This window comes from Salmo salar, chromosome ssa20 (assembly GCF_905237065.1).
Source record: "Salmo salar chromosome ssa20, Ssal_v3.1, whole genome shotgun sequence".
NCBI classification, from domain to species: Eukaryota; Metazoa; Chordata; class Actinopteri; order Salmoniformes; family Salmonidae; genus Salmo; species Salmo salar.
In genome coordinates, this window is record NC_059461.1 from 27,569,892 (window position 1) to 27,597,453 (window position 27,562).

Genomic DNA, 27,562 nt, shown 5'->3' on the forward strand with positions numbered 1-27,562 from the left:
TTGCAGAGCTATGCTATAAGCACCAAATAAACTGAAGACCATCCATTTGCAATAACATTTTATTTCAAAATAATTTTTACAAAGGCATTTTTGAAAACAAATGTAAATGTTATGGTGTTTAATAGACTTGTTTGTTGCTGACATTTCATAACTAGCCCTTAACCCTCTTAGCGCACAGTGCTTGTGTGACCTAAAGCAGGAATGGGCTTTTGTTTATTTGCTGCGAGTTAGAATAGTAGAATGCACATTGTTTGACTTGGACTAAAATAGGTGCCGGTGTTCATTTTGGGTGCCGGTACTGTTTATATTTAGGGGCAGGAGTTCCACAATACTTTTGAGCTAATATTCTAAGAGGAACAGGAGCTTAAGCAGTAGAACATTTAAGGTGTCAGTGCTCAGCTCTGGTGAGCTCCTGCCGAAGTCAAGCACTGAGAATACACAAGGTACATTTTGAAATTTGGTTGTGCATCAGCAGTTCTCTTATGTCAATAACTGATAGTCAGTGAATTATCCCATGTCATCTAAAATTGATTAGATAGCGGGCCATTAAACAAACTTAAGCAATCTAAACTTATCATCTTGGTGGTGGTTGGATGTGGGTACGCAGACTCACAAACAAATGCGGCCCCTCGTGATGAGCAGATTTATTTGTGGCCCCCAGCCCCATCAAAGTTGCCCATCCCTGGTCTAAAGGGTATTGTAGAGATAGGAGATGGACAAAACTGCCCATAGAATAAGGATGTTATAATTCATTTAATAGTATATCTATGTAACAGTCTATTTTTTGCTAATTGAAATTGACTGGTTCCCCTTGCAATTTTGTATGCTTTTGACATATTTCATAAATGAATGCAGAGAATAAATAAACACACAGGTAGTTAAAATTCACGTAAAACCAAAAGGTCTCATAAAAAGGACATGAGAAAAGTAATAAAGTCCAGCAAAAAATAAATATGTAGTAGCTGCATGGGTGAGTTGTAACATTCTGAAATGGTGGGTAGAGGTTATGTAAGTGTAAGGTACCAGCAACCTTAAAGCTATCACGTTTCCATCCATGTCTGTGTGCAAGGGAGTTCGCCGAGTTGCTCAGAGTTAAAAGGGGAGGGGAGGGGGGATGGAATGTGTCACTGTTGACAGGGTTAGGCATGGCCTGTTATGAAGAGGCTACCATGCGGATCCTCTCAGGGGGAGTCAGCAGGAGGTTCTTAGCTGCCTTGATGGTGTTCTTCATAAGCATGGCCACTGTCATGGGTCCTACTCCTCCAGGCACTGGGGTAATGAAGCTAGCCTTTTGCCTCACACCTACAAAAAGGAGAGATAAAGGGTGAGAAAATGTAGCAGAGAAAATGTGTGCAAGAACACAGTAGATCTTAAGACTAATGCAAATTTAGACACATTTCTGTCTAGATCGCAAACTCGTACCTTCAAAATCCACGTCCCCTACAAGTTTGTCCTTGCCAGTCAGAGGGTCATGCACTCTGTTTATTCCAACATCAATGACGGCTGCTCCTTCTTTGATCATGTCTGCAGTGATGAGGTTTGGAATCCCTGAGATTAGGAGAGGGTTTAGAGGGTAGTAAGGGACCACACAAACACACACACCCACAGTTGTAACAGTCACTTTTTTCAAATTTTATATATTTATTTAAATAATAAATAAATAAATAATATATATAGTACACAATAAAGACAATCAATTACGGGTCAATGTCTACATTTTGCTCCCAGCGTTGATCAAAGCTCAGAACGTTTATATTCTTGATCTGATTGAGTTCTAAATTGCACCTGCCTCTTTGCGAACGAGTGGAATCATGACCAGTGGTTTCTTCGTTACGTTCGCCTGTCCCCCCCAGATAAGCCCTTTTTAGCAGCACATTCAGCACTCTCTCAAATGGCTAACTCCACCCTCTCACGGTACAGGCCGAGGTGAAACAAACTACCCCAGCTTGCGAGATGCCGGACAAAAGGCCATTTTAAAACCACATCCTGCAACTCCTGCCGTGTCTACAGACATCCTCCAAACAAACACAAACCGACTCCCAGGGAATGAGTGCACAACTGCTAAAGTCTCTTATAGATATATCAGACAGGTGGCTATCTGCCGGCAGAGACTTCTATTGCACTGGTGAGGCTGAGGCAGGCTGCAATGCATGCAGGAGGAAGCAGAGGAGACAGAGAGAGAGCGAAAGCAAGCAGAGAGAGGTTAGTACAGTGGTTCACAAATGTGGGGTCGGGCCCCATGTGGGGTCCGTTGAGAACCAGTACTAATCTTTTCAAACAAGTTAGGAACTTATAAAAAAACAAGATATGCTTCAATATGAACATCTTCCATATAGGCCTGCATTAAAATGCAATCAAAATGCATACAATATATACTGCTCAAAAAAAATTAAGGGAACACTTAAACAACACATCCTAGATCTGAATGAATGAAATTATCTTATTAAATACTTTTTTCTTTACATAGTTGAATGTGCTGACAACAAAATCACACAAAAATAATCCATGGAAATCCAATTTATCAACCCATGGAGGTCTGGATTTGGAGTCACACTCAAAATTAAAGTGGAAAACCACACTACAGGCCGATCCAACTTTGATGTAATGTCCTTAAAACAAGTCAAAATGAGGCTCAGTAGTGTGTGTGGCCTCCACGTGCCTGTATGACCTCCCTACAACGCCTGGGCATGCTCCTGATAAGGTGGCGGATGGTCTCCTGAGAGATCTCCTCCCAGACCTGGACTAAAGCATCCGCCAACTCCTGGACAGTCTGTGGTGCAACGTGGCGTTGGTGGATGCAGCGAGACACGATGTCCCAGATGTGCTCAATTGGATTCAGGTCTGGGGAACGGGCGGGCCAGTCCATAGCATCAATGCCTTCCTCTTGCAGGAACTGCTGACACTCCAGCCACATGAGGTCTAGCATTGTCTTGCATTAGGAGGAACCCAGGGCCAACCGCACCAGCATATGGTCTCACAAGGGGTCTGAGGATCACATCTCGGTACCTAATGGCAGTCAGGCTACCTCTGGCGAGCACATGGAGGGCTGTGCGGCCCCCCAAAGAAATGCCACCCCACACCATGACTGACCCACCGCCAAACCGGTCATGCTGGAGGATGTTGCAGGCAGCAGAACGTTCTCCACGGCGTCTCCAGACTCTGTCACGTCTGTCACGTGCTCAGTGTGAACCTGTTTTCATCTGTGAAGAGCACAGGGCGCCAGTGGCGAATTTGCCAATCTTGGTGTTCTCTGGCAAATGCCAAACGTCCTGCACGGTGTTGGGCTGTAAGCACAACCCCCACCTGTGGATGTCGGGCCCTCATACCACCCTCATGGAGTCTGTTTCTGACCGTTTGAGCAGACACATGCACATTTGTGGCCTGCTGGAGGTCATTTTGCAGGGCTCTGGCAGTGCTTCTCCTGCTCCACCTTGCACAAAGGCGGAGGTAGCGGTCCTGCTGCTGGGTTGTTGCCCTCCTACGGCCTCCTCCACGTCTCCTGATGTACTGGCCTGTCTCCTGCAAGCGCCTCCATGCTCTGGACACTACGCTGACAGACACAGCAAACCTTCTTGCCACAGCTCGCATTGATGTGCCATCCTGGATGAGCTGCACTACCTGAGCCACTTGTGTGGGTTGTAGACTCCGTCTCATGCTACCACTAGAGTGAAAGCACCGCCAGCATTCAAAAGTGACCAAAACATCAGCCAGGAAGCATAGGAACTGAGAAGTGGTCTGTGGTCACCCCCTGCAGAACCACTCCTTTATTGGGGGTGTCTTGCTAATTGCCTATACTTTCCACCTGTTGTCTATTCCATTTGCACAACAGCATGTGAAATTTATTGTCAATCAGTGTTGCTTCCTAAGTGGACAGTTTGATTTCACAGAAGTGTGATTGACTTGGAGTTACATTGTGTTCTTTAAGTGTTCCCTTTATTTTTTTGAGCAGTGTAGTTAAAAAAGTATATATATATATATAAAACATTTGTGTGTGTGTTTCGTCACTGATGCTACGTGTCAGTGTGAAACATTTCTCATATTTCCCTCCTTTCAGGGGTATAACATTACAATTGTATAGCTAATAGGCTATGTATTTTTTGGTAGATCGACTGAGGTGAATGAACCTACAGCAGCCATAGTGGTCATTTTTGCTGCTCTCCAAATAGCATTTACATTTTGTTTAACTGTATAGAAATGCAGTAAATGAGCGTCACCTTTCAAAGTTGGTTTGCTAAGTACTCTCTGCCGGCAAACGCTACCTGTGTGTCCGTGCCTGAAGAGACCCACCCAGGACAAGCTACCTGTGTGTCTGTGCCTGAAGAGACCCACCCAGGACAAGCTACTCAAGAGATACAAATTAGCTCTATGAGCCAGCTAGTAGCTTTCAGTCACAAATTATACATTTACAAATAAGCGAGAGACAGGTAGTAGACAAGGTAATGATATATCCACAATAGGAGGAGATGATCCATACCTGCAGCAGCAACAACGATGTCTGCAATTCTTGTGTGCTGACGGAGCTGATCCTTTGGTGTGTAACGGTGAGAGATGGTGACTGTGGCATCACCTGCAGAATCAAAAAATAAGTACATGCGAGGGCCATGATCCACATATTCCATTTTCAACTTCATAATTTCAGCTTTAAGTGAAAACTCAGTATTATCTCTATTACCCATTGTTAATCTACTTTTACATAATTAATCATAATTAATTAATAATAATTGAAATGATATAGCATACACCCTATCACTGTAGCCCCTAAGTCATCCAGACTCACCCCCAGGCCTCTCATGACGCCCATCTGAATGCAGCAACATGGCAATGGGCATGCCCACATTCTTGGAGCGTCCCGCCACCACAACATTCTTCCCAAGGGTAGGAATTCCTGGGAAACGGAATGAACAGTCAATGACAGAGTTGTCATTTTGCCCCCATAACAGTCTAATTACATTCATATAACAGAGGGAGCTAAGAGCTCCCCCCCCACTACCTCACCTGTGCGTTTGATGATTTCCCAGACTCCCCAAGGAGTGGCGGGCAGCATGGTGGACTGGTCCAGGCACATGCGGCCCACATTGACCACGTGGAAGCCATCCACATCCTTGCCAGGGAACACAGCATTACAGACGCGCCGCTCGTCAATGTGTTCTGTGAGAAGACAGTGGGAATGCTGTTTACAAGACAGTATGTAAATGGCTGTTCTACAGTAAATAGGCCAAGGGCCAAACCATTCAGGGATATGCAAGTATTAGCTATAAATATTAAAAACAACAGCTTCAAACTGTCATTCTTTCTTTGTCTACAAAAAGTTGTATAACTGTTTACTCACCAAGAGCAATAACTCCCCTACCCAACTGCCCTTTCCAACACCATGCATCGTCTCCTCACCCTAAAGCCACTACTTACCTGGCAGAGGCAGCTGCACCAGCAGGCCGTCCACCCGGTGGTCTGTGTTGAGTTTGTAGATCAGGTCCATGAGTTCATCCTCAGAGATACAGGAGGGCTTCAGGATGGTCTCACTGCTGATACCTGCAGAGAAGAAAAAGAGGGAGGAATTATGAACCCATTCTATCCCAGATAAATATAAACAGTGACAGAGAGAAGGATGGTGACCAGGAAGAAAGTGGGAATTAGAAAGCCATGTTGAAGACTCATAGAATAGTTTCTTAGTCAAGTATGTCCAGTATGTACTCTGTTGTGCAACAGAGTTGATCTCCAGCACAGGTAACGTGTGTGTGTGTGTGTGTGTGTGTGTGTGTGTGTGTGTGTGTGTTTACATACCAACATCAGCTGCAGCCCGGGTCTTATTCAGGACATAAGAGTGACTGGCTGCATGATCTCCTACAAGGACCACGCTCAGGTGGGGTCTCCGATTGCCAGTGGAGACCCACTGTTCAACATCGGCCCTGGCCTCCTCCCGGATCTGACGGGCCAACTTCCTGCCTGAGATGACCACTGCTTCCTGTCTGGAGAATCAGAGAGCAGAGAGCCAGATGTTAGAGGACAGAGGAACATGTAAACTATCAGGAGAAGGTATACACTGGGGTTGGCACGTGATTTATAGTCCTGCTGACTAGTTGTCAATCCCAAAGTGAGTGTGTATGGCAGTCAGCCAGCAAGGAGTGCTGGTAGGCAAACATGTAGGGGTGGCAGCGTAGCCTAGTGGTTAGAGTTTTGGACTAGTAACCGAAAGGTTGCAAGATCGAATCCCCGAGCTGACAAGGTATTAAATATGTTGTTCTGCCCCTGAACAAGGCAGTTAACCCACTGTTCCTAGGCTGTCATTGAAAATAAGAGTTTGTTCTTGACTGACTTGCCTAGTTAAATAAAGGTTAAAAATAAATAAATGTTCTACATAAGCCAGCGATGGCCAAGTACTGGGCTCCTGTTGTTACCCATTCATGAGGAGTGTGGCAGCTAAAAATACCAATACATGAGTTACACTGTGGGCCATGCTATTAAATAAACTTCTTGGAACCCCTGGCCTTCAAGCCAAGTTGTTGGCCTCATTGTGGAGTGCAGAGCGGAGCGGGTGAAGATGAAACCTGAGTGCTGCTCACATTTCATTTTCAATGTGTTAAACTAGATAGCATCCCTTATGTAAAAGCATGCACACAGAGGACTAATACCAGAGGAGTAATGAGCCATCCACAGTGGTATAACCATCCCTTGATTCTACCACGAGTAATTAAACAACCACAGAAACATTCAGCTCTTCAATGGGGCCACGATAGCAAGTCCTGGAGGAGACCCCATCAGGGCATGACATTTGACAACAACACTCCCACTGCCCAGCTTCCAATGTGCACACAAAGCATGAACATAATGTTTTGGTCTGTTTTTTTTGGTCTCCATAGGAGGACAACCTTGTTGTAAATGTGTTGAGTTTTCAGCAAACAGTTGACCACAGACCATGTTAATGATTAGTTAGTCTCTGACAGGATAAAGGACATACGTTTTGCTACCTTTCCTCCCAGACTTGTTATCCTTCACACAGTGCCAGTACCATGATGGGGAAAGGACTGTCAGCAGACCCAAATAATCAATACCGTCAGCTCTGAACTAGAACCCTGAACTAGAACCCAAACCATTTCCTAATTACCAATCAGCAAGTCTGTGCCAGCGCTGTTCCCAAGTATGGGCTTTGTCCTGAGTGTGAAATGTAAATAGAACAAACAATGCAACTTGTTTGGTGTTATGGTTTTATAAAGTAGGGCTTTGCTCATCTGAAGTGATGATAGGAAACTAGTTCTGAAAAAAACACTGTCCTATGTTGACCCTAACCTTGTACTCAATACAGTGCACCTTGAATGTGCACGCTCCAAATGAGACTCATCTGTGCTGGTTTAAAAGTGGCTAAATCAGTTGTGATGTTAGTCATGTGCATAGTCACAGTGCATACACAGGCGGTTTGTGTTTCTAGATGTCTGGAACATTAATTCTCTTAAGGAACGTGCTGCAGCAAGGCATGCCTCAAATTAAACATGGAATTAATCAAATACATTTAGGCAGACAGTTGAAGGAAAAAAAAAATTGTCTGCAAAAGCTAGGTTATATATATATATATATATATATATATATATATATATACACACACACACACACACATAGTTGTTTAAACACATATGATATGTAAAACTACTGTCTGAATACTGATGCTTTAGTTGGTTTGTGACCCCCATTGGTAACAACTTTCTGAATACTGTTCACTTCAGTTGTTTGGTGACCGCCAATGGGAACTTGCCTGCCTTTATGCAAGTGCTCTGTGCGATTTCATCAGCCATGCAGCGCTGCAATGATACCGGCATAACGTTAGGGGCGCATTACGACGAGCATTGATTCAAGACCACTCTTCGCTACAATGTCTCGTTTAAAACGTTACATAATTGTCCCCAGTGCACTATCAGAAACGTTGTATCCACAGAGACTGTAAGATGCCGGGATACATTGACACATAGAAAACAAACATAAAGGAAAGTGCCATAGACAAGCAGGAAATTAATACCTGGTAGGTTACCTTCAAAAAGAAGAGGGCGCATTTTTCATATAGAAAGCAACCTATCATAGTCCACCAAAATAGATAAATAACAATAATCTATTTGATATCTTAATTATATAGGATTGCTAATACATACCTTGATGCTGACATATGTAGACTACACACTTGATGCTGCGATTGCTGGCATAATTTTCTCAGAGCTCTCAGCGTTGCCATGTTTACTGATCTAGATAGGTTAAGTAATCCAACAATGAGAAAGGGGGAGAGAGAAGTGAGGGAGATTGAAAGATGAAGCAAGCCGAGTCTGACAGACCACCGTCTGTGAAAAGGATTGAGAAGGCTCGAGATGTTTTAAAGGCTGAAGTCCCCCCGCCCGCATATTGGATATACGTCAGTTTCCAGGCAAAAGGGCCACACCTCTAAATGCAAAGCTGCCCAACCGGGTGGTGAAGTACTTCCTTTTCCCTCACTCACTACACTGGCTTATGTTCTGAAAAACTTTTCCTTGAATAGTTTGAGTTCACCACTGAAAACAATAGAAAAGTTTAAATCACATGTTTTATTGAAAATTACCATTTGGTTTGGTTTACAATTGCCAAACGTATGTATTGCAATCGGCTTGTGACTGGTGAAAACATCCAAACCCAGGCACGTGGAGCCCATTGTCATTTAGCATGTGCCTCTGGCATGAAAACTGAACATCCGGAAGTCAAGAATTCTGACACTTAAATATTTTTTATAAATGAGTGTCATAATATGTAATTGCGTATCAATACTGCTAGGGCTATCCGAAATCCTTGTGACGTCCCCACATAAAAACCTAACCAATTTCAACTTAAATTGTGTAACTTCTGAGTTTGAACGTCCAAAGAAACCAGCATTGTAAGGACCGTATAAATACTGCTGAACCATCATATTATAACAATTACTGAAATAATTTCCATGAGAGTCCATATGAGGGCGACAAACGTACATGTCAGCAAAATGTTGTGCTAACTATCTACGTCAAAATATTATTTCTTCGGGGTACGACTACACACTGACAAGCGAGAGAAGGGTTAGAAAGTTAGGAGACTTTTCACCAGGGAAGCTAGAAAGGCTGTATATTCACCAAACAACCAGTGAAACGTTCGACACGACAGTTTTCTTTTGAGCTTCGATATTCTTTGCTCTGCAATTGTCTTCGTTTTTCGACCGAAACTAAGTTAACGATGAGCTTCCTATTGTAAGTAGCTATATGTCACGTTTTTACTGGTAGTTCGCTAACTGGCTAGCTAGCTATGTTTGCGATGCAGACAGATATACTCATTAGTCATGATGTAACCACAGATTGTCATAGCTGTCGCTGTAACTTTTGTCTTACGTTTTAATATAGCTCGCTAAATGTGACTAACGTTACCCAGCTAGCTAGATGAGCTAATGTTAGTTAGCTAAATAACACGATCATGTCACGTTATAGCTAGCCTAAGTTGTTAGGTGTCACTCATCATGGGAACTACGCATTTTTAGCATGTCGACAACTAACGTTAGTGAACAAGTTAAATAGCAAACAATTATAGATAGCATGGGTTCCTTCCTGTTTTGTTGCTGTCTGCTGATTAGAGGACAGTGTTTAACAGGAAGACTGACTAGTATGATTTCATATCTGAGCAGTGAGCACATCTACTCATCACTAATAGCTCAAACGTGGAACATCACAGTTTGACTCGAGCTCCCTCTCCTCCCTTGATCCAGTGGCAGTCGCTCGTCTAAGACCTTCAAGCCGAAGAAGAACATCCCAGAGGGCTCCCACCAATACGAGCTGTTGAAGCATGCAGAGGCAACGCTGGGGAGTGGGAACCTGAGGCAGGCTGTCATGTTGCCAGAGGGGGAAGATCTCAATGAGTGGATTGCTGTTAACAGTGAGTAAAGGGTGATTGAAGAAGGGGAGCACAGAAGATTGAATTGACACCTGTTCAAATGACAGCCTTTAGGTTTCACAGGCGACCGCACAGTCTAGTAGCCTAGTGGTTATGAGCGTTGGTCCAGTAACCGAAAGGTCGCTGGTTTGAATCTGTCGGTGCCCTTGAGCAAGGCACTAAACCCTAAAAGCTCTGGATAAGCGCGTCTGCAAAATGACTCAATGCACAATTTCTTCCAGAAAACTGGTTAAATTCAAAAATATTTTGGTATCCACACATCTTTGGTTTGCAGTTGAACAAAACCAAAAAATCCGAATAATTTACTAAATCTTACCTTATTCCACAAAAAATCCTAAAATGGCCCGGACAATATTATTGGCACCTTCTAGAAGTAGTTAGAAATAATTCGATTTCAATCAGGTGATTCACCTTTACTTTGGAATTGAACTCACCTGTGGTGAGTTGCAGGTGCCTGCAATATAAAAATCTCTCATTCAATGAGTTTGAATAGAGAAAAAGACTCATTCTCCTCTTGCTGCTGTGTGTACCTCAATGAACATGGAGAAAAGAAAGAAACCAGAGAATTATGAGGTCAGTCAGACGCAAGATTGTCCACGCTTGTCTACAATCTCGAGGCTTCAAGTCTGTCTTCACAGACCTTGATGTTCCTGTTTCCACTGTACGCAATGTCATCAAGATGTTTAAGGCCCATGCCACAGTAGCCAACCTCTCTGGATGTGGCTGCAAGAGAACTTGATGGATGATTGTAGCGAAGGATTGTTAGAATGGTGGAGAAAGCACCTCAATCAACTGCCACATAGATTCAAGCTGACTTTCAGACACAAGGTACGACAGTTTCATCTCGCACCATCTGTTGCCAACTCAATGAAAGGGGATTATATGGTAGGAGACCCATCTGGCCACAGGACATTCTCCCAGAAGGATTTTGGCATGTCCAGGGGTGTTGGCAAATTGCCGTCAGGCTTTCTTATGTCTCTTTCTCCCCACTGCTGAGAAAGAGACATAAGAAAGCCCGACTGCAATTTGCCAAAACACACCTGGTAATGCCAAAATCCTTCTGGGAGAATGTCCTGTGGACAGATTAGAGCATTTTGGTAAAGAACACCATATGTATGTTTTACAGAATGAAGCCTTAGTAGAAAAGAATACCTTCCATACAGTCAAACATGGAGGTTCAGTGCTGTTTTCGAGTTGCTTTGCTGTCTCTAGCACTGGGTGCCTTGAATGTGTGCATGGCATCATGAAATCAGGAGAATACCAAGGCATTTAGGAGCGCAATGTTTGACCCAGTGTCAGAAAGCTGGGTCTCCTTAGGTCATGGGTCTTCCAGCAGGAGAATGACCCCCCCCCCCCCAATACACTTCAAAACGCACCCAGGAATGGTTCAAGACAAACGCTGGACTGTTCTGAAGTGGCCAGCAATGAGTCAAGATCTAAATACCATTGAAAACTTGTGGAGAGATCTGAAACAGCAGTTGGGAGAAGGCACCCTTCAAATCTGGGAGAACTGGAGCAGTTTGCTTCAGAGGAGTTCCAGTACAGAGGTGCAGGAAGCTCTTATGGTTATAGGAAGTGCAGTTATAGGAAGTGCAGTTATTTGGATCAAAGGCTGTGATAACAAATAATAAGTCTAGGGTGTAAATTTTGTCAATGCCATTTCTGTTTTCTGATTTTAAATGGATATATTAAGTTCTGAATCAAAAACAAAGGTTTTGTAATATTAACAGTGAAATAAAGAATTGTAGAGACTAAATACTTCGGTAAGTTTCAACTTTATTTTTAGGGGAAAATAGTGAGTTACTTGAAAAAAGTGCAAGGGTGCCAATATATTTGACCACAAGTGTGGGTGGGTGTCTGCGTGTGCATTCAGAAAAGTATGCAGTTCACTTTTTCCACATTTTGTTATGTTGAAATTGTTTTTTTCCCCTTCATCAATCTACACACACAATACCACATAATGACAAAGTGAAAATAGGTTTAGAAATGTTTGCAAATGTATATATTTTTTCATAAAAAAATAAACTTATTTACATAAGCACTCAGATGTTTTGCTATAAGACTAGAAATTGAGCTCAGGCGCATCCTGTTTCCACTGGTCATCCTTGAGATGTTTCTATAACTGTCCACCTGTGGTAAATTCAATTGATTGGACATGATTTGGAAAGGCACACTTCTGTCTATATACGGTCCCACAGTTGACAGTGCATGTCAGAGCAGAAATCAAGCCATGAGGTCGAAGGAATTGTCCGTTGAGCTCCGAGACAGGATTGTACCAAGGCACAGATCTGGGGAAGGGTACCAAAACAATTCTGCAGCATTAAAGGTCCCCAAGAACACAGTGACCTCCATCATTCTTAAAAGGAAGAAGTTTGGAACCACCAAGATTCTTCCTAGAGCTGGCCGCCCGGCCAAACTCAGCAATCGGGGGAGAAGGGCCTTGGTCAGGGAGGTGACTAAGAACCCAATGGTCACTCTTACAGAGCTCCAGAGTTCCTCTGTGGAGATGGGAGAACCTTCGAGAAGGACAACCATCTCTGCAGCATTCTACCAATCAGGCCTTTATGGTGGAGTGGCCAGACAGAAAGCCACTCCTCAATAAAAGGCACATGACAGCCCGCTTGGAGTTTGCCAAAATGCACTTAAAGGTTCTCAGACCATGAAAAAAATCATTCTATGGTCTGATTAAACCAAGATTGAACTATTTGACCTGAATGCCAAGCGTTAGGTCTGGAGGAAACCTGGCACCATCCCTACGGTGAAGCATGGTGGTGGCAGCATCATGCTGTGGGGATGTTTTTCAGTGGCAGGGACTGGGAGACTAGTCAGGATCGAGGAAGAGATTGACGGAGCAAAATTAAGAGTTCCTTGATGAAAACCTGGTCCAGAGCGCCCAGGACCTCAGTCTGGGATGACCTTCCAACAGGACAACGACCCTAAGCACACAGCCAAGACAATGCAGGAGTGGCTCAGGAGAAAACTCTGAATATCCTTGAGTGGCCCAGCCAGAGACTGGACTTGAACCCGATCGAACATCCCTGAAGAGACCTGAAAATGGCTGTGCAGCGACGCTCCCCATCCAACCTGACAGAGCTTGAGAGGATCAGCAAAGAAGAATGGGAGAAACGTGTCAAACTTGTAGCGTCATACCAAGGAAGACTCGAGGCTGTAATCGCTGCCAAAGGTACTTCAACAGAGTAAAAGGTCTGAATACTTATGTAAATGTGATATTTCAGTTTATTTTGAATACGTTTGCAAACATTTCTAAACCTGTTTTTACTTTGTCATTATGGGGTACAATTTAATCAATATTAGAATAAGGGTCTGTTCTCCGTTTCAGCTGTGGACTTCTTCAATCAGATCAACATGCTCTACGGCACCATTACTGAGTTCTGCACTGAGACCAGCTGCTCTGTGATGTCTGCAGGGCCCAGGTAAGATGGGCAGGGAGACAGACTATTCAAATGGAAAAGGAAATTCCACACACACCATTCTTTTTGTTGTGGATGAATTTGACTAACTTTTGGCTTAAGAACCTTTATCAGACAGACACATTCCATGCATGTTCCCTATTTTTAATTTGTAGTATTCTCTGAAATTACCTGAAGAGTGGTAATGCTGTTCCAGTTAAACTACTTTGCAGATATGAAACAATCATATCAGTCAAAATATAAAATTCCCAGTTCATGCTACAAAACCAACTTTATAAGATGTTTTAAAAATTAAGTTGTATGACTCAAAATGACAGAGTAAGGCATTGTTGGCAGAATAGATGGATGCAGTTCAATGCATGGATTAATTTAATAAACCAATGCATGTTTGTAGTCCAACAAATATTGCACCCAGGTTGTAAATCACATCTGTCCTGGTACATTGTTTTCTTCCTCCAGCCATTCGGGATGCCCTGTTTCAGTTTCAATGACTCTATTTTGGACAAAAGTGGACAAATGTAACTAAGGCTGGGAATGCCAACATGATCAAACTACCAAGGGAAATGATCACAATTCAGTCATAACGTGGCTAATAGGCTAGCTTATGTATTTAGCAAGCTAAAAACACAGCCTAACGTTAGATACTTTTGTACATATCATGTAGCTAACTATGTGGACTCCCTTTCAAATTAGTGGATTCGGCTATGTCAGCCACACCGTTGCTGACGGGTGTATAAAATCGAGGACACCGCCATGCAATCTCCATAGACACACATTGGCAGTCGATTGGCCTTACTGAAGCCCTCAGTGACTTTCAACGCGGCAAGCCTAAGATCAGCATGCGTCGACTGGAGTGGTGTGAAGCTTGCCGCCATTGGTCTCTGGAGCAGTGGAAACGCGTTCTGTGTAGTGATGAATCACGCTTCACTATTTGGCAGTCCGACGGACAAATCTGGGTTTGGCGCATGCCAGGAGAACACTACATGCCCCAATGCATAGTGCCAACTGTAAAGTTTGGTGGAGGAGTAATAATGGTCTGGGGCTGTTTTTCATGATTCGGGCTAGGACCCTTAGTTACAGTGAAGGGAAATCTTAACGCTACAGTATAGAATGACATTTTACATGATTCTGTGCTTCCAACTTTGTGGCAACGGTTTGGGGAAGGCCTTTACCATTTCAGCAATGCACCCGTGCACAAAGCGAGGTCCATACAGAAATGGTTTGTCAATCGGTGTGGAAGAATTTGTCTGGCCTGCACAGAGCCCTGATCTCAACCCCATCGAACACCTTTGGGATGAATTGGAACGCAGAATGCGAGCCAGGCCTAATCGCCCAACATCAGTTCCTGACCTCACTAATGCTCATTGTTGAATGGAAGCAAGTCCCCCCAGCAATGTTCCAACATCTAGTGGAAAGCCTTCCCAGAAGAGTGGAGGCTGTCATAGCAGCAAAGGGGGGACCAACTCCATATTAATGCCCATGATTTTGGAATAAGATGTTCGACAAGCAAGTGTCCACATACGTTTGTTCATGTAGTGTATTTCTGTTGATATTGTATTTCTGTGGCTAGGCGAGACATGGTGTTATTTGGTTAGCTTGCAAGAAATGTGAATCACTTTGCTAGCTAGCAAGCTGAACTTCAACGATTGTCATCCACAGTTTAGCATAGCTCTTAGCTGTCAATCAAATCTATTTAGCATCGTCAAATGGGCGGACAGGCAAGTTCCCATTCAGTCGTCAAAACGTGGCTTGGGACAAGCATGCATTGGCGGGCGAGCAGGCTAATATTCCCCATCGTTTTTCAGTGCACTTTTGACCGCCAACTACAAGCTGAATAAGTCGGAGGGTTTATCTACTGTTTCCTCGTTTAGATTTTAGATCATATCGGTCTTGCTAACATTAGTTGATATTGTTGATGTATAGGCAACTGAGAGAGAGAGAGCCTACCTTTTCATGGTGGTTTGATCAACAGGACTGTAAAGTTTCCAAATGTAAGACATATTTGCAGAAATCGTTCAGGTTTAGTTTGGCTTTTTGGCATTTAATTTTTTTTTTTAATATCTAAAGTCGCACTGTTGCTACTGCCTGTAAACACACGATCCAGTTAAAAGTGAATGATGTTCGGCCCATGTGGTAAATGGCTTATTTGCATATAACCCTATTGTATCTCTAATTGGCTAAGGCGCACCGGTATGTATAGACTCCTGTCCTGGGCAAGACAAATGTTTTATTTGCTGCAGTGTTTATTAATTGTCTAAACGCACAGCCGCTTTCCCACTCTATGGCTATAGAATTTTCACAAATGCCTTACTCAACGTCATTCCCAAACATTCTATGAATGTGTGAAAATGACCATATTTAAGTGCTTGCTTGTCAGAATGTAAAAGGTGTAATACTCTTCCTGTGGGTGTATATTATCATAATACGATTTCATGTTGCTAATACGCTGTCAGTTCCACTTGAACTTGAATAGGTTAGTTATTCACATGCCACTGCTATGGTCCGCCCAGGCCTGACTTCCCCCACAGACACACAAATGTTTCATTTTGATACCTAGTTTTAAACTTTTGTTCCTTGCGTTAGTTTCACTTCATGTTTTTACAGTGTTAATGCAGTACATAACAAATAATTTCTGGAGTTTTCTGAGCCCATATTCACAAGTCGTCTCACAGGAGTGCTGACCTGATTATGTAGTCTTATTCATTATGATTTAAAGGGGAAAATGAATCCTAGTTCATCAGTCCTTCTCTGAGACACTTTGTCAATTGATTCTTCTCAGCTAAAAAAACGACAAACGTAACAATTTCAAATATTTGACTGCGTTACACTTCATATAAGGAAATCAGTCAATTGAGAGAAATTCTTTAGGCCCTAGTCTATGGATTTCACATCACTGGGAATACAGATGTGCATCTTGGTCACAAATAACTAATACATTTTTTTTTTAAAAAGGTATGGGCGTGGATCAGAAAACCAGTCAGTATCTGGTGTGACTGCCATTTTGCCTTATACAACCACCATTTGCCTTATGCAGCTTCTCCTTCACATAGAGTTGATCAGGCCATTGGTTGGGGCCTGTGGAATGTTGTCCCACTCCTCTACAATGGCTATGCGAAGTTGCTGGATATTCTCCAGGCCTGGATATTCTCCGGGCCTGGAACATGCTGTCGTACATGTCGATCCAGAGCATCCCAAACATGCTCAATGGGTGATATGTCTGAGTATGCAGGCTATGGAAGAACTGGGTAATTTTCAACTTTCAGGAATTGTGTATAGATAGATCCTTGCAACATGTGGCCGTGCATTATCATGCTGAAACATGAGATGATGGCGGCGGATCTCAGGATCTCATCACGGTCTCTCTGTGCATTCAATTTTCTGTTAACAGCTCTGTTGGGCATTCCTGCAGTCAGCATGCCAATTGCACGCTCCCTCAACTTGAGACATCTGTGGCATTGTGTTGTCTGACAACCAATTTTTTAGCTTGGCCTTTAATTGTCCCCAGCACAAGATGCACCTGTGTAATGATCATGCTGTTTAATCAGCTTCTTGATATGCCACATCTGTCAGGTGGATGGATTATCTTGGAAAATGAGAAATGCTCACTAACAGGGATGTAAAAAATTGTACACAACATTTGAGAGAAATAAGCTTTTTGTGCATATGAACATTTTCTAGGTTATGTTATTTCAGCTTGTGAAACACTTTACATGTTGCATTTATATTTTTTTTCTGTGTAGTTTTTGCACCTCCTCAGAGTTCCTTCTTCTTGCTCTATTTTCGGTCTCAAGGTCATGGTAGTGTTAGGCTGCTAGTCAATCAAATTTAATCAATCAAATGTATTTATAAAGCCCTTCTTACATCAGCTGATATCTCAAAGTGCTGTACAGAAACCCAGCCTAAAACCCGAAACGGCAAGCAATGCAGGTGTAAAAGCATGGTGACTAGGGAAAAACTCCCTAGAAAGGCCAGAACCTAGGAAGAAAGCTAGAGAGGAACCAGGCTATGACGGGTGGCCAGTTCTCTTCTGGCTGTGCCAGGTGGAGATTATAACAGAACATGGCCAAGATGTTCAAATGTTCATAGATGACCAGCAGGGTCAAATAATAATAATCACAGTGGTTGTCGAGGGTGCAACAGGTCAGCACCTCAGGAGTAAATGTCAGTTGGCTTTTCATAGCCGATCATTCAGAGTATCTCTACCGCTTCTGCTGTCTCTAGAGCGTTGACTGGGACAGGTAGCACGTCCGGTGAACAGGTCAGGGTTCCATAGCTGCAGGCAGACCAGTTGAAACTGGAACAGCGGCACGGCCAGGTGGACTAGGGACAGCAAGGAGTCATCAGGCCAAGTAGTCCTGAGGCATGGTCCTAGTGCTCAGGTCCTCCGAGAGAGGGAGAAATAGACAATTAGAGAGGGCATACTTAAATTCACACAGGACACCGGACAAGACAGGAGAAATACTCCAGATATAACAGACTGACCCGAGCCCCCCGACACAAACTACTGCAGCATAAATACTGAAGGCTGAGACAGGAGGGGTCAGGAGACACTGTGGCCCCGTCTGACGATACCCCCGGACAGGGTCAACCAGGCAGGATATAACCCCAACCACTTTGCCAAAGCACAGCCCCCACACCACTAGAGGGATGTCTTCAACCACCAACTTACCATCCTGAGACAAGCCCGAGTATAGCCCACAAAGATCTCCACCATGGCACAACCCAAGGGGGATGCCAATCCGGACAGGAAGATCACGTCAGTGACTCAACCCACTCCTAGGGACGGCATGGAAAAGCGGCAGTGACTCAGCCCCTGTAATAGGGTTAGAGGCAGAGAATCCCAGTGGAGAGAGGGGAACCGACCAGGCAGAGACAGCAAGGGCGGTTCGTTGCTCCAGTGCCTTTCTGTTCACCTTCACGCTCCTGGGCCAGTCTACACTCAATCATAGGACCTACTGAAGAGATGAGTCTTCAATAAAGACTTAAAGGTTGAGACCGAGTCTGCGTCTCTCACATAGCTAGGCAGACCATTCCATAAAAATTGAGCTCTATAGGAGAAAGCCCTGCCTCCAGCTGTTTGCTTAGTAATTCTAGGGACAGTAAGGAGGCCTGCATCTTGTGACCGTAGCGTGCGTGTAGGTATGTACGGCAGGACCAAATCGGAAAGATGGGTAGGAGCAAGCCTATGTAATGCTTTGTAGGTTAGCAGTAAAACCTTAATCAGCCCTTACCTTAACAGGAAGCCAGTGTAGAGGCTAGCACTGGCGTAATATAAGATTTTTTTTGGTTATAGTCAAGATTCTAGCAGCCGTGTTTAGCACTAACTGAAGTTTATTTAGTGCTTTATCCGGGTAGCCCGAAAGTAGGGCATTGCAGTAGTCTAACCTAGAAGTGACAAAAGCATGGATACATTTTTGGACAAAGTTTCTGATTTTTGTAATGTTACGTAGATGGGAAAAAAGCTGTCCTTGAAACAGTCTTGATATGTTCGTCAAAAGAGAGATCAGGGTCCAGAGTAGCGCAGGGGTCCTTCACAGTTTTATTTGAGAAGACTGTACAACCATCAAGATTAATTGTCAGATTCAACAGAAGATCTTTGTTTCTTGGGACCTAGAACTAACATCTCTGTTTTGTCCGAGTTTAAAAGTAGAACATTTGCAGCCATTCACTTCCTTATGTCTGAAACACAGGCTTCCAGGGATGGCAATTTTGGGGCTTCACCATGTTTCATTGAAATGTACAGCTGTGTGTCATCCGCATAGCAGCGAAAGTTAACATTGTTTCTGAATGACATCACCAAGAGGTAATATATAGAGAAAATAATAGTGGTCCCAAAACGGAGACTTGAGGAACACCGAAATTTACAGTTGATTTGTCAGAGGACAAACCATCCACAGAGACAAACTGATATCTTTCCGACAGATAAGATCTAAACCTGTCCAGAACTTGTCCGTGTAATTTATTCTAGACCAAAAGAATCTCTCCAAAAGAATAAGGTAATCGATGGTATCAAAAGCAGCACTAAGATCTAGGAGCACGAGGACAGATGCAGAGCCTCGGTCTGACGCCATAAAAAGGTAATTTACCACCTTCACAAGTAAAGTCTCAGTGCTGTGATGGGGTCTAAAACCAGACTGAAGTGTCTTGTATGCTTTGTTTGTCTTCAGGAAGGCAGTGAGTTGCTGCGCAACAGCTTTTACATTTTTTTGGAGAGGAATGGGAGATTTGATATAGGCCAATAGTTTTTATATTTTGGCTTTTGCAAGAGAGGCTTTATTACTGCCACTTTTAGTGAGTTTGGTATATATCCGGTGGATAGAGTGCCGTTTTATTATGTTCAACATAGGAGGGCCAAGCACAGGAAGCAGCTCTTTCAGTAGTTTATTTGGAATAGGGTCCAGTATGCAGCTTGACGGTTTAGAGGCCATGATTATTTTCATCAATGTATCAAGAGATATAGTACTAAAAAACTTGCGTGTCTCCCTTGGTGCTAGGTCCTGGCAGAGTTGTGCAGACTCAGGACGACTGAGCTTTGGAGGAATACGCAGATTTAACCTGTTGAGGACAGATGCTCCGCTAGCGGAACCCCTAGCCAACAGCCAATGGCATCGCATGGCGCGAAATACAAAACCAACTAAAATACCACAATTCAATTTTCTCAAACAATCAACTATTTTACACCATTTTAAAGATGAGACTCTCGTTAATCTAACCACATTGTCCGATTTTCAAAAAGGCTTTACAGCAAAACATTAGATTATGTTAGGAGAGTACATAGACACAAATAATCACACAGCCATTTTCCAAGCAAGCATATATGTCACATAAACCCAAACCACCGCTAAATGCAGCACTAATCTTTGATCTTCATCAGATGCCACTCCTAGGACATTATGTTATACAATACATGCATGTTTTGTTCAATCAAGTTAATATTTATATCAAAAACCAGCTTTTTACATTAGCATGTGATGTTCAGAACTAGCATACCCACTGAACACTTCCGGTGAATTTACTAAATTACTCATGATAAACGTTCACAAAATACATAATTATTTTAAGAATTATAGATACAGAACTCCTTTATTCAATCGCTATGTCCAGTTTTAAAATAGCTTTTCGGCGAAAGCACATTTTGCAATATTCTGAGTACATAGCTCGGCCATCACAGGCTAGCTAATTTGACACCCACCAAGTTTGGGGCTCACTAAACTCAGAATTACTATTAGAAAAATTGGATTACCTTTGCTGTTCTTTGTCAGAATGCACTCCCAGGACTTCTACTTCAACAACAAATGTTATTTTGGTTCCAAGTAATCCATAGTTATATCCAAATACCGCCGTTTTGTTCGTGCGTTCAGGTCACTATCCGAAGGGTGACGCGCGAGCGCATTTCGTGACAAAAAAATTCAAAATATTCCATTACCGTACTTCAAAGCATGTCAAACGCTGTTTAAAATCCTTTTTTATGCTATTTTTTTTTCGTACAATAGCGATAATATTCCAACCGGGCAACAATGGAAAAAATTGAGAAGTCTCGTGACCGCGCATCTCCAGTCTCACTGTCCCCAGGCTGACCACTCACAAACAGAGCTGTTGTACTTTGCCCAGAGACAGCAGACACCCCATTCCACTTTCTGGTGGCTTTAGAGAGCCAATGGAAGCCTTAGAAAGTGTCACGTTACAGCACAGATGCTGTAATGTCGATAGAGATGCAACAGAAGGACAAGAAATTGTCAGACAGGGCACTTCCTGTATGGAATCTTCTCAGGTTTTGGCCTGCCATATGAGTTCTGTTATACTCACAGACACCATTCAAACAGTTTTAGAAACTTTAGTGTTTTCTATCCAATTCTACTAATTATATGCATATTCTAGTTTCTGGGCAGGAGTAGTAACCAGATTAAATCGGGTATGTTTTTTTATCCGGCCGTGCAAATACTGCCCCCTATCCCAAAGAAGTTAAAGAGGAGTCTGTAATTTGCTTTCTAATGATCATGATCTTTTCCTCAAAGAAGTTCATGAATTTATCACTGTTGAAGTGAAAGCCACCCTCTCTTGGGGAATGCTGCTTTTTAGTTAGCTTTGCGACAGTATCAAAAATAAATTTGGGATTGTTCTTATTTTCCTCAATGAAGTTGGAAAAATAGGATGATCGAGCAGCAGTGAGGGCTCTTCGATACTGCATGGTAGTGTCTTTCCAAGCTAGTCTGAAGACTTCCAGTTTGGTGTAGCGCCATTTCCGTTCCAATTTTCTGGAAGCTTGCTTCAGAGCTCGTGTATATTCTGTATACCAGGGAGCAAGTTTCTTATGACAGATGTTTTTAGGGGTGCGACTGCATCTAGGGTATTACGCAAGGTTAAATTGAGTTCCTCAGTTAGGTGGGTAACTGATTTTTGTATTCTGACGTCCTTGAGTAGGTGGAGTCTGGAAGGGCATCTAGGAATCTTTTGGGTTGTCCGAGAATTTATAGCACGACTTTTGATGATCCTTGGTTGGCGTCTGAGCAGATTATTTGTTGCGATTGCAACGTAATAAAATGGTGGTCCGATAGTCCAGGATTATGAGGAAAAACATTAAGATCCACAACATTTATTCCATGGGACAAAACTAGGTCCAGAGTATGACTGGCAGTGAGTAGGTCTGGAGACATGTTGGACAAAACCCACTGAGTTGATGATGGCTCCGAAAGCCTTTTGGAGTGGGTCTGTGGACTTTTCCGTGTGAATATTAAAGTCACCAAAAAATATTATCTGCCATGACTACAAGGTCCGATAGGAATTCCGGGGACTCAGTGAGGAACGCTGTATATGGCCCAGGAGGCCTGTAAACAGTAGCTATAAAAAAAAGTGATTGAGTCGGCTGCATAGATTTTTATGACTAGAAGCTCAAAAGACGAAAACGTCTTTATTTATTTATTTATTTTTTTATTTTTTGTAAATTGAAATTTGCTATCGTAAATGTTAGCAACACCTCCGCTAGTCTCTTATGCTCTTTTCAAGCTCTTGAATCTTACTCTAGTATACTCTGTACTAATCATTTATGGTAAATCTCCTCTTCTAAGAACAGAAAGTAAATCTGTGCACTGGTAAAATGCTCTGTGTCTAGTAGGACAACCTTTTTATACCCTAAACTGGGTCTTTTTAGGAAGATGCCCTCTTCTAGGCATGTGTGACTGTCCAACAAACAGTGATGTTGAATTGTGCCAAAAACATTCAGAGGAAGCCAGAATTTCACATTATTAAAACTGAACTAAAATTCTCATTCCATCTCGCTATTGGTCCATCTCTACCTCCCTCAAGGTATGAATACCACTGGGCAGATGGCACCAACATCAAAAAGCCCATCAAGTGCTCTGCTCCCAAGTACATAGACTACCTGATGACCTGGGTGCAGGATCAGCTGGATGATGAGACACTCTTCCCCTCAAAGATAGGTTAGTTAAATTCAATTCTTATAAATTCGAAACCTTCATAAGTTTAGCCTAGACCTTTGGCTTTTAGATAATAGAACTCCCGCTCTGTCTCCTTTAGGAGTGCCCTTTCCCAAGAACTTCATGTCTGTGGCAAAGACTATTCTGAAGCGCCTGTTCAGAGTCTATGCCCACATCTACCACCAGCATTTTGACTCTGTGATGCAACTGCAGGAGGAGGCTCACCTCAACACCTCCTTCAAACACTTCATCTTCTTTGTCCAGGTGCCACTACTAATACATTCCAAATATCAAATGTTCTCTTTATTGCTGTTTAGAAATGATTGTCATGATTCTACAGTGAGGGGAAAAAAGTATTTAATCCCCTGCTGATTTTGTACGTTTGCCCACTGACAAAGAAATGATCAGTCTATCATTTTAATGGTAGGTTTATTTGAACAGTGAGACAGAATAACAACAAAAAAATCCAGAAAAATGCATGTCAAATGTTATACAATTATTTGCATTTTATGAGGGAAATAAGTATTTGACCCCTCTGCAAAACATGACTTAGTACTTGGTGGCAAAACCCTTGTTGGCAATCACAGAGGTCAGACGTTTCTTGTAGTTGGCCACCAGGTTTGCACACATCTCAGGAGGGATTTTGTCCCACTCCTCTTTGCAGATATTCTCCAAGTCATTAAGGTTTCGAGGCTGACGTTTGGCAACTCGAACCTTCAGTTCCCTCCACAGATTTTCTATGAGATTAAGGTCTGGAGACTGGCTAAGCCACTCCAGGACCTTAATGTGCTTCTTCTTGAGCCACTCCTTTGTTGCCTTGGCTGTGTGTTTTGGGTCATTGTCACGCTGGAATACCCATCCACGACCCATTTTCAATGCCCTGGCCGAGGGAAGGATGTTCTCACCCAAGATTTGACGGTACATGGGCCCTGTCCATCGTCCCTTTGATGCGGTGAAGTTGTCCTGTCCCCTTAGCAGAAAAACACCCCCAACGCATAATGTTTCCACCTCCATGTTTGACGGAGGGGATGGTATTCTTGGGGTCATAGGCAGCATTCCTCCTCCTCCAAACACGGCGAGTTGAGCTGATGCCAAAGAGCTCAAATTTGGTCTCATCTGACCACAACAATTTCACCCAGTTGTCCTCTGAATCATTCAGATGTTCATTGGCAAACTTCAGACGGGCAGGGGGACCTTGCGGGCGCTGCAGGATTTCAGTCACGGCGTAGTGTGTTACCAATTGTTTTCTTGGTGACTATGGTCCCAGCTGCCTTGATCATTGACAAGATCCTCCCGTGTAGTTCTGGGCTGATTCCTCACCGTTCTCATGATCATTGCAACTCCACGAGGTGAGATCTTGCATGGAGCCCCAGGCCGAGGGAGATTGACAGTTCTTTTGTGTTTCTTACATTTGCGAATAATCGCACCAACTGTTGTCACCTTCTCACCAAGCTGCTTGGCGATGGTCTTGTAGCCCATTCCAGCCTTGTGTAGGTCTGCAATCTTGTCCCTGACATCCTTGGAAGCTCTTTGGTCTTGGCCATGGTGGAGAGTTTGGAATCTGATTGATTGCTTCTGTGGACAGGTGTCTTTTATACAGGTAACAAGCTGAGATTAGGAGCACTCCCTTTAAGAGTGTGCTCCTAATCTCAGCTCGTTACCTGTATAAAAGACACCTGGGAGCCAGAAATCTTTGATTGAGAGGGGGTCAAATACTTATTTCCGTCATTAAAATGCAAATCAATTTATAACATTTTTGACATGCGTTTCTCTGGATTCTTTGTTGTTATTCTGTCTCTCACTGTTCAAATAAACCTGCCATTAAAATTATAGTCTGATCATTTCTTTGTCGGTGGTTAAACGTACAAAATCAGCAGGGGATCAAATACTTTCTTCCCTCACTGTATCACAGGTGTCTTGTCATAAATCATGCTTCCATGAATGTAGTAAATAGTATTCTATTATAAATCATGGTTAAAAGGCATACTTGTTACTATCCTGTGTAAATATAGTATAGCAGGTAAAACGTTTTGTTTGATTACATATGGCTTGTGTGGTATTTTACTGTGTGTCTGTGTAGGAGTTCAACCTCATTGATCGTCGTGAGCTGGCCCCTCTGCAGGATCTCATTGAGAAACTGGGCTCCAAGGACAGATAAAAACCTTAGTCTCTCGCTCTCTAACCCCCCCTCCCCCCTCTGGCTTTCTGTAACTTCTTCACTTTGCCTTTTTTTTCTCCCTCCATTCACTACCTGTATGTTTTCTGTTCTATTTTTTTGCGCTCTCCCTCTAGTTGTCTGTTGACATTGTTTCAGAGCTTGTTTTGTTAAAGCTCACTCTAGTCTTTAAGGTAAGATACCAGGGTGTAGTATATTAAATGTATTTTTTGTTGTTGGTGGTTTTGATAAACAAATTCTATAATTGGGACCTACTGATCTGTACTGTGGACCAATATAATTTAGGAGTTTAAATGGAAACCAGCATTTCTTTCCTATAGGATTTACAAGCACATAGTTAAAATGTTTTTTTTTTTATATCATGTTTTCAGTTGAGGTTTTAGTCAATGTACTTATACTGTTTTTTGGATCTTGTATCTGGAGCAGTTTTTGTATTTTTGATTTTTTTTTCACTTAAGATGAACAAAGTTGCAAAAGACGAGATATTGATCAATAAATAGTTGCAGCGTCACTTTTGATATACTTGTGAAATAGATCATCTTCCATAGTTCATAAACAATCAGTGATCATATTTTTATGCTCGACTTGACTACTTAGGTGTTATATGGTATTTTAAGAACGCAATCAAAGTATCAGAGGATGACATTTTGAAAACAAATTAAATGTAGTATAATGTGAATATTTTGATCTTACTCATTCTCATTTCACTCAAATAGCATATAATGTGCCTCAGTTATGTTTTTACTATGTCAAATTCCTTGGATGTCTTTGTCCTTATGCTGGTACTTAATTGTAGTATCAAGTCAATTCTTGTTTTTTTGTTTATTAAACATACCTTTACTCAAGCATGCAAAATGCAATAATAGCAATAGTGCTCGCACCAATAAATGACAAGGTTGAGTGTGTGATAGGTCATTTTTTTAAATGTTATTTTTATATATTTTTTGGGGTCTTATCTGAGTGTGTGACATGTTAACTCACCCTAGTCATTATGTGTTCAATCCAGGCACAGTGCTAAAGCAGCAGGGCTGTTGGTTGTGCCACCTTGACGCAAATTAAATTGATCCCATTCCATCCAAATTCCTTGCCACAAATGGAATGTTATTTATAAAGAAAAAAGCTTTTAGTATTTACCCTCTTCCTGATTTGGACTGAGTATAAAGGTCTAGGTGCTACTCCATTTGATACCTTAGACATGCTCCAGAACTTTCGTGACTTCTAAGTATTTTTTTAAACCTCCTGCTTTGGGCTGGATGTGTTAATGTGTAGTTCATACATGCAGAATTACTGTCTTACCTCAATTAGCCACGAAATCCCAAGTTTAAAAGCGACTGTTTTATGGAATCAGTGCTGTGCAATTTTCCCCCAAGTGGGCCAGCCCCCTAGCAATTTGAGTTCAACCAGTGAGCTTCAGCCCTTTGTCATATGAGTGACAGCTAGCAAGAGGCACATCATGCACACACAGCAAAGTGAGAGAGGTCAATGACGTGTTGCACATATCTGCACATACTTGATGTAGTATGTCATTTTCGGGGACCACTTTTGGCTCGTTAGTTCTACTTTCAGAACTACTGGCAAATTATAGAAAAGTACAGGAGAATCTTTAATTTAATGCAATGTAAATGTTTTTTACACAGCTTATCTCTCATTTTTCCCCTTGGTTGAAAATGCATCCATGTAAAAATATGGTCTACTAGTCAACACATGGTTTTAAGCAATTGTAAGATTGTTTCTTTACAAATCTCCAGCATGTTTGTAATATTCAGACGTTTTCCTAATATGTGCTTATGTTTGATCTGTCTGGATAAAGTGACCTGATACACTGCCAGTATGTGTGCTTATAGATTTTATTACGTTCAACATTGATTTTGAATGTGCTGTTACATTCCCCATAGGCAATGATATGTTGGGAATAAGACTACACACCATATGTTTCTGGAATAAGTTAAGTGTAGTTTTTTTTGGGGGGGGTGGTACTTTTTTTTTTTACACATTAACTTAATTTTTGATTAACTTTTTTTCTACCAGCTATCCAATGAAAAACAGTTTGGCATGCCATAGATTTGGAGTTACATTTTATCATATTTTTGATATTGCTGTTAAACAATTCTTTTAACTTTGGTTAAGGAATTTTAAAAAGTGTGACCTTTTTTGAAAAAATATATTGGAGGTAATTTGTGGGCAATGTGATTGTTACAACTGTGAGTCCAATACTCTGCTGTAAATAAGATAATTTACAGAACATTTATCTGAACAAACCTGTGCCTTTAAAGTATTGTCTGAAATTACATTATTCATAGCAGAATAGCTTAATTAACATTAAAATACATTTGTGGAGATTCTGTTTGTATTGAAATTATTTAAAATGGCTATGAGTTTTTTTTAAATACTAAATTACACCTTTTGATAATAACCCATCTTGACCATTCACTGCTTCCACTCTCCCTCTGCCTGGCATAAGATAACATCTACTACTACTTTTTAACACAACCACTCCCATCAATATGGCCTAGGCTATTGGTTATCAAAATTAACATTCTGTTAATGAAATGTTGTTATCCGAAGACAACATTCACAAATACTATTCATTTTGACGAAGTGTT

The 27,562-nt window shown here is 42.2% G+C and overlaps 2 protein-coding genes across 2 annotated transcripts; one reads left to right on the forward strand and one right to left on the reverse strand.

Moving 5' to 3' along the window:
* Window positions 1–43: 43 nt before the first annotated feature.
* mthfd2 (methylenetetrahydrofolate dehydrogenase (NADP+ dependent) 2, methenyltetrahydrofolate cyclohydrolase) lies at window positions 44–8,430 on the reverse strand. Its single transcript, XM_014161296.2, has 8 exons — window positions 8,136–8,430; window positions 5,782–5,966; window positions 5,407–5,529; window positions 4,996–5,148; window positions 4,778–4,885; window positions 4,475–4,567; window positions 1,423–1,548; window positions 44–1,302 (listed from the first exon to the last, which is right to left on the reverse strand). The coding sequence occupies exons 1-8, from the start codon at window positions 8,213–8,215 to the stop codon at window positions 1,154–1,156; spliced, it is 1,017 nt and encodes a 338-aa protein (XP_014016771.1). The 5' UTR covers window positions 8,216–8,430; the 3' UTR covers window positions 44–1,153.
* Window positions 8,431–8,934: 504 nt separating this feature from the next.
* mob1a (MOB kinase activator 1A) lies at window positions 8,935–27,296 on the forward strand. The gene is made up of 6 exons (XM_014161297.2): window positions 8,935–9,224; window positions 9,734–9,900; window positions 13,259–13,352; window positions 22,653–22,786; window positions 22,884–23,047; window positions 24,864–27,296. Exons 1-6 carry the CDS (start codon window positions 9,211–9,213, stop codon window positions 24,939–24,941), a joined length of 651 nt encoding a protein of 216 aa, XP_014016772.1. The 5' UTR covers window positions 8,935–9,210; the 3' UTR covers window positions 24,942–27,296.
* Window positions 27,297–27,562: the final 266 nt, after the last annotated feature.